This window comes from Gracilinanus agilis, chromosome 1 (assembly GCF_016433145.1).
Source record: "Gracilinanus agilis isolate LMUSP501 chromosome 1, AgileGrace, whole genome shotgun sequence".
In the NCBI taxonomy this organism is placed as follows: domain Eukaryota; kingdom Metazoa; phylum Chordata; class Mammalia; order Didelphimorphia; family Didelphidae; genus Gracilinanus; species Gracilinanus agilis.
Genome location: NC_058130.1, coordinates 781,439,623 through 781,447,465, shown reverse-complemented (window position 1 = coordinate 781,447,465; position 7,843 = coordinate 781,439,623). Strand labels below are relative to the sequence as shown.

At 50.9% G+C, this 7,843-nt stretch overlaps 1 protein-coding gene across 1 annotated transcript in view; it reads left to right on the top strand.

Annotated features, from left to right (window-relative positions):
- Positions 1–7,843, top strand: part of ARVCF (ARVCF delta catenin family member) — a 121,727-nt gene that overhangs the window by 101,962 nt on the left and 11,922 nt on the right. The window contains exon 17 of the mRNA XM_044656593.1: positions 6,321–6,457. Within this exon, the coding sequence (XP_044512528.1) occupies positions 6,321–6,457 (137 nt within the window). The remainder of the gene's footprint in view (positions 1–6,320; positions 6,458–7,843) is intronic.

Sequence of the window (7,843 nt, the reverse complement as noted above, 5' to 3'; positions counted from 1 at the left end):
AGAGGGGGAGGGAGGGAGAGAGCAAGAAGGAGAGACAGTGAAGGAAAAGGAGAGAGACAGAATGGGGAGAGAGATGGAGAAAAAAGGAAAGAGCAGGAGAAGAGGAAGATGGGACGTGTACACTGTCTTTGCAGTATTAGATAGTGGTACCGGTTGAAAAGCTGGATATAAAGGCGGCCACAGGGATGGAAACTGGAAATATGGCTCAGATTTGATGAAGGAGGACCAAGGAAGCCTCAGGCCTCCTGATTTCAAATCCTGCTTCTAATGCTGACTCCCTATGTGACCCTGGGCAAGTTCCTTTACCTCCTTCGGCCTCAGTTTCCTCATGTATACAATGAGGGCTTTTGTCTCTGGCCTCAATTCTTTCCTTCTAGATTTAATATCCTGTGTAGTCCGTTAACCATCATCATAAAAGCCAGCCATTTATAAAGCACTTTAAGGTTTGCAAAGCGCTTTACAGATATTTCATTTGGAAAAGTCCCAGGACTGAGGTTCTATGTGTCCTCCCAGATTAACCTTCCTATCTCAATTAAAGACTTAACATTTTTTTCATCTCATTTTATCCTTACAACAAGTCTGGGGGTAGGTGCTATTATCATTTTAACTTTACAGAAAATAAAACTGAGCCAGACACAGGGTTTTTTTTCCCTAAAACTCTTACTTTCTGTCTTAGTAACAACTCTTAAGAAAGAAGAAGGGCTAAAGCAAATGGGGTTAAGTGACTTGCCCAGGGTCACATAGCTAGGAAGTGTCTGCAGCCAGATTTAATAGTTTTCTTTTTTAACAGTAAAAAAGCACTTAAAAAGAATTCATTCCTGGTTAATTAATAGGAGTTAATTTTCTGGGAAGATGTCACATAGATATGACAGCTAATAAGGATCTGAGACTGGATTTGAACTCAGGTCTTGCTGATTCCAAGTCTAGCCCTCTATCCGCTGCCTCACTTAGCCGTCTACATCATGAATGCCATCTTCAAGAAACAAGTCAGAAGCTACTGGATATCAGACAGGGACTTAGGGGAAAGTCACTCCTGAATTGGGTGTCTGTGTAGTCAGCATGTGACACAGTGCCTGGAACAGAATCAGTATCTAACAAAAGATTTCTTGATTATTGATAGATTGACTGATAGGCCAAAGGCCAGAATCAGCACCCATTGAGAAGGAAGGCCAGAGACAGAGAGATGGCATATTTTGACCTTCAATAACTCCCACTCAGTCCATTTGAATGAGCTTCTGAATGAAAAATGGGAAAGAGATAAAAGTGAAGACAGGGACTCCGACCATCACCATTTTAGAGATAGTCGAGCCGTCACCACCATGAGGAGCCCAAGAGCCCTCAGAATGTTTAGCCAACAAACACAGGATCTCTTTGCCAAACAGAGACACGGGGCGGCCAAAAGAAATGCCCAGAAAGCCTATGGGCAAGGGCCAATGGTTTCCTTTAATGGAATGTAAGCTTCTTGAGGACAGGGATTATTTAATTTTTGACTTTGTATCCCTAGCACCCAGCCTAGATAACACTTTGCACATAGTAGGCATTGAATAAATGTTTGTTGATTGATGACAAAAGCTTATGATTATTTTCACCTCACAGCACAAGGAAAATCTGTGATGGGGAAAATCAGACTCTGAAAAAATTGGTATGATATCCCCCCAAGCCAGGAGGCACCCTTACAGTAGGCAGGGCTGAAACTAACAGGAAACTGGGAAATGATCTTTAATCATCTGTTCCCACATTCCATGATAGTGGACCTGCCAAATCTGGACACCCTATTCTGTTTATTCGTGTGCTGCTTGAGGAAGTTAAAAATGGACTTAAGTTGAAGTTGGGAAGATGGTCTGGACCCAACTAAATCACTCCATCCTTCTTTATCATCCCTCCAAAAAAAAAATCCATGCTGGAGGGGATGTGATATTAAAAGCACTTACAAGGAATTAATTCATCCCTAAATAATTCAAAGAAGTTAATTTTCTAAAAAGATTCTGAAAGTGGAAGAAGATTACAGAGAATAACTACCAGGAATGCAATGTAGTAGAGTGGAAATCAGTCAGTGAGCATTTATTAAGCACCTACTATGTGCTAGGCACTGTACGAGCTACGAGGGATACAACTATAAAGGATGAAAACATCATTATTTGGAGCCAGAGGACATGGGTTCAAATCACACTTCCAACACTTACTGCCTTTGTGTCTTTGGGCAAGTTCCTTAACCTCTTTGGGCCTCAGTTTTCCCAGCTGTAATAAGAAGGTTGGAATAGATGATTTCCAAAGCCCCTTCAGGGGCGGCTAGTTGGTGCAAGTGGATAGAGGGCCAGGCAGAGAGTTGGGAAGATTTCTCTTCCTAAATTCAAATCTAGCCTCAGACATCTACTAACTGTATGACTCTGGACAAGTCTTTTAACTATTTTTGCCTCAGTTCTTCATCTGTAAAATGAGCTGGAGAAGAAAATGGCCAAGTGCTCCAGTATATCTGCCAAGAAAACTCCAAATGGGGTCACAGAGTCAGCCATGACCAAAAACGACTGAACAACAAATTTCCTTCAAATCCTTAATCTTATGACATCCCCCACAAAAAAACAAACAAAATTTACCAAGAAGATAAAGGCAAACATCACCCAGGGGCTACTTTTCTGCCTTTACAGAAGCTTTATGATGTGTATTTAATGTGTATTGAAATGATGAACATGAGAATGGTCTACATTAAGGGTATCCTTAATGAAAGCAGGAGAGAACAGTCACACTATTATGATAGCCAATTTTCTGCAACAAGTCAATCTTTGTCACCATACAATTGACTGAAAGGTTCAAGGGAGACAAGTGTCAGTTGTGTTTGTTGATTTTGATTTGGAGAAGTCACGCTTTCTCCAGCCAGACATCTCCTGTGCATGGTCAGGAGCTTTGATAACCTCAGAGATAGCTTTGCCCTGCCATCTATGAAAACCAAGGTCGCATAAGCAGAGAGATTCGTGGTCGCCAAAGATGTCATTTGTGGTTGCCAAGGATGTTGTTTGCTGCTGCGATGGCAGCAGTTGGAGGGGAAAATAGGTTTCCTATGGACAATAAGGCTGTCTGACCATTGGCTAATTCCACATGATTTTGAGATGGCACCAAATGCCACAGCTTTGGAGAACCTCCCAACTGATGTCTAGGCTGACTCAGAAGACAGTTAGGCTAAACACTGATGCAGTTGAAGTTGAATGTAGTAGACACTCCAGCTCTCCAGGCATTTATTAAACACCTCCTGTTTGCCTGACTTGTGATATCAGGCGCTGGGGAGAAAAAGGAATGACCTAGAAAAGACCTGTGCTTCAGGAACTCGAAGGGGAAATGGAGGCAAGATGAGAGATAATAATAGCAGCTAATGCTTTGAGCTTTCCAAAGTGCTATACCAGGTACTATTATCCCCATTTTGCATCAAAGAGAAACTGAGGCAGTAAGGCTGAATGGTACCACAGACAGGGGCCTAGGTTGGAATCTTGACTCAGGCATTTATTTACTGACAGCCTCCAGGACTCCTTGAGCCTTATTTTCTTCATCTTTAAAATGAGATCAATAAAAGCGTATCATCGCATGGGGTTTATTGTGGGGCTTCAATGAGACAATGGCTGGGCCAAGTCTAACAGCCTATCCAGGGCCTTATAGCAGAAGCTTGGGAAGACGTATGGTCAGACCTGAACCTTCTAGGCATGAATGTGAAGGCTGGATTGGAGAGGGAGCTGCCACCAGCTGGGAAGTTATTGCAGGATCCCAGACAGCGAGGGGGCCCCCAAATAATAAAGCAACCATATGAGTGGCGAGAGAAAGAGATGGATGCAAGAGCTGGCCTGAGAGGCGGGCACCTCTCTGGCTAAGGGGCAAGGAGGGGAGGTAGAAGAAAGAAAAGATTTTAACTTGAGATGCCTAGCTTGGGGGACGCAGCAATGGTAGCCATCCAGAAGCCTGAAGAAAGGGCAGCTCTTGGATATCTTGGACTGGAGGGGTCTTGGGACAGCCAGGTGGAGTGTGGGATGATGGGGGCGATTCGGAAACATCCTCAGAGACAAGATGGTGGCACCCAGAAGAGCCGATGAAGAGATGACCAAGGGGGAGTAGAGAGAGACAACCGAGCACGACCTCAACCTAGAGGGACAACAAGGAAGATCAGATAGAAAGAAAACCGAGAGCGAGTGATGGGAAAGAGAACATGTAGAGAGACGTCTATGCTTAGGATACAGAAGGAGGAGGCTGTCCAAATAAAGGAGACCCAGTGGGAGAGGCCATGGTGGAAGAGGTGGGAAGCGGGTGACCCAAAGCCTGGGAGGGCCTTTTCCCAGGGAAGCCTTTATCTACACCTGAAATGCTCCAAAGAATGGCGCCTCTTGGCCTACCACCTCTTTCTCTTTCCGCTGCCCCTGATGCTACCCAAGCAATCCCGGGGGCTCTTTTTAAAAAAGAGGCTTTACAATTTTTATTTTCTATTTTAATGTTAAATATTAAATAAACTAACATTAAATATTAAGCATTTATGTCATTAAATATTTCCCAATTCAATGCAAAAAAATGTTTTAACATTCATTAAAAAACACCCTTCCCTTCCATCAATACTGTGTATCGGTGCCAAGGCAGAAGAGCAGTCAGGGCTAAGCCATGGGGGTTAAGTAACTTGCCCAGGGTAGCCCAGCTAGAAAGTATCTGAGGTCAAACTTGAATCCAGAACCTCCCGACTCCAGGCCTGTTGCTCTGTCCACTGTGCTACCTAGCTGCCCCTGGGGCCCCTTTAGGAGAGCTTCTTTGGGTTCCTCTCCCTGCTTCTCTGCTCCTCCTTGATGATGGAGGGTAGCCTATGGGACTCAGATCCCCCAGCTGTAACCCCCCCCCCTGAATGCGGCCCCCTCTGCAGGGAGGTGGGGAGTGGAGATGGAGAGCTGGCCGGCATCCTCCGGGAATGGGGATGGAGGAACCCAGGATGGCACTGGGTGGGGGGGGGGCGGGGTTCGGATTCCTTCCTAAACTGGGGCGCCCCTAACTTTCTCTTTTTTCCCTCCAGGGCTAGAGTCCAACAGTCGTTTGTTTGTTTGTTTTTTTAATTGTTTTTAACTGAGAAGAGCATCGAATCACCGGGAGGATCTCATTACTCACCACTGCCATCAAGCCCGGAGGACACAGGACCCCTCGGTGGCCCTCTGGAGTCCGGGCTCTGGGAGGGGCGCCCCCTCCCCCCAGGGCTCCCAGCCTTAGCCAACCACCAGAGTTTGCTTTTGAATACTTCCGTCTCCTTGGCCCCCGGTCCCTTCCCATGGATCCCCTTTGGAGCCCCCTCCTCCTGCCCCTACTGCCCGGTCCACATTTAACCGACCTGGCTCTTTCTTAACTGTTAACCTGCACGGTGCTGAGTGGTGGAGAAGGCGGGGTGGGGGGGCGAGGGCACGGGGCACCGTGGGCACCGGGCCACGGGCCTGAGCAGAGGGGCCCGGCCCGGCCTCGTAGGGTTAGTCTCCAAGAAGATAGCACTTTGCTTTGCCTCTGAACTGTGAATTTAATATTTTTTCCTTTAAAATGAAGAGTTTATTTAGCTTTTGAACTAACTAACGTTGAGGTTGTGGGTTCGTTTTCAGCCGGAGAGCAGAACCGTTGGGGTTGGGGCTGTCGGATGTCATGGGAAGGAGGACGTTGGAGGTGGGGGGTCAGAGGGAGCGAGTGGCCCCGGCCTTGGGCCCTTGGCCCTTAGGGAGGCCGCTGCCGGCCCAGGCAGGCCAGCTTCGTTCTGACCTGAAGGGGAGGAGGAATGGAGGGTGTTGGGTGGGGGAGAGGGAGCTGCCACCGGGAAGAACTCTGGGTCCAGACCAGTGCCAGGTGGCTGGCAGGCGAGGCGGAGGAGGGTGAGTGACCGCTTGGGCTTCTGGGCCATCCCTGAGGGCAGGCCGCGTGGCTGCGACCTTGGACTTGGCACTGGATTGTTGCGTGGGCTGGGCCCTGGGCGAGGGGGAGACCAGGATGGGAGGGCGAGAAGGGGAACCTGCCCGGCGCCGCGGCCTCGTCTCCGCCCTGGCAGGGCCCGGTTCCCGCAGAAGGAGAGGCCCGAAGGCAGCCGGGAGTTTGGCCGCCAAGATGGGGACTTCCAGTGGCGGCTGCTGGTTGTAGTTGGAAAAAAACAAAAACAAACCTTCAATACCAAAATATGACTATTAGTAAACACGGCGATTTTTGTTAAAAAAATGAAAAAGCGAAAAAAAGCATCGACAGAACTTTGTATCTTCTTGAGTATAATAAAAGAATATGGCTCCGTATACGCGAACAAACGCATCTATCTGTCTCTATGCATCGGTATCGCTTTGTAGGAGAGAGTTCCAGCGCTCGGGGCAGTCGGATGGAGATCTGCACCTGTGGAGGGCCCCAAAGTCTGGCCTCCCCCGCCAGGGGACCCAGGAGTCCGGGAAGCCCACCTTCCTGCGGCCGGAGCCTTGGAGGGAGGCCGGTGGAGCCGGCTGGCCTTCTCGAGGACTTCCACCACTCGGACCCTCGACGGCAGGACTTCTTTTTCAAGTGATCGTCGCCCTTCTCCATAGAAGATGTAAACATCGTCCACCGCCTTTCTTCTCCTCAGTGGAAAGGACTCTGGATTTGCAGTGGGAGGACCTGAGCTGGACGTGGCCCTTCGTGGTTTCCAGCCTCGGTTTCCTCATCTGTAAAATGGGGAGGATCACGATGACGCGTCCTACCTCACAGGGGTGTTGTGAGGAAAGTGTAAACCTTTAAAGTGATATCGAAAGAAGCCCTGCGATGGCATCGTCATTGTTGTTATTGTTGTTGCTATTATTAGGTAACTCCAGAAGGGGCTGGGACAAGGGGCTCGCCTTGAAGACACGGAGGCCCCGGCCTTGGGCCCGATTCTCGTGCCTCAGTTTCCCCACCTGCCCATGGTGGGTCCCTAAAGTTCTGGGATGACCAGACTCTTCGTACCCCCAAACCTGGCAGGCATCGGGGTGGGAGGGCTCACTAGCTCCCTCCCCAGGCAGCCCGTCCACTTGGAGAGAATTCTCAGCTCAGGAGGTTCTTGGGGTTCCTCTAAACCTGCCCCCCCCCACCCAAGATAGCTTGGGGTGCTGGGAAGGGGCTGGCCGCTGCCCACTGTCCAGCTTTTGCCTCAGTGGGTGCGCCAGGCGGTGGTTCCCCTGTTTCCGCCCTCCTGGTCCAGGCACCAGGGAGGCCCCGGCCACATCCATTGCCCTTAAGGGCCTGGAGCCAGCTTAGGGGAGCCGGGGCACCCCAGGGTGGGTGAGGGGCACAGCGGCGCCACCTGGGCCCGAGGAGGGCTGCACGGGGAGGGGCTCCCTATGCATCTGCCCCTGCGGACACCAGAGGGCCCCCGCGCTCCCGTGGACAGTCCGGGGCTATAGGAAAACCCGCCTCTCCCCTGACGCCGCAGGGAGCAGCGGCCATTCCCCAAGGAGTGGCTCGTGCCCCAGGCAGAGCCGGGACTCCTCGGCCTCCCTGTGCCCTTCCGGTGGGCGTGTGGGCGGCGGCGTGGCGGGGGAGGGGCGGCGCATCTGCGTTACGGCCCGCCCCGGCCTCAGGGTCTAAAATGGGGGATAAGCTGAGAGAAGAGGAAAGGAAGCCCTGCCGAGGGGCAGCCGCCGCCTTCGGGTGGCGCCGTCCCGGAGGGAGAGCGCGGAGAAGGAGCGGCGGGGCGGGGTGAATGCCAGGAGGAAAATGGGGGGCGAGAAGCAGGCAGAGCCCGCCGGAGGGAGGGGGCTGAGGCGGCCTCCGGCCCCGCAGGCCGGGGTGGCGCCCAGTTTAGCCACCTCCAAGGCCCGGGAGAGGAGCTGGCCCCGGGCCCCAGGAGTCTGTGCGGCGGCCCCCC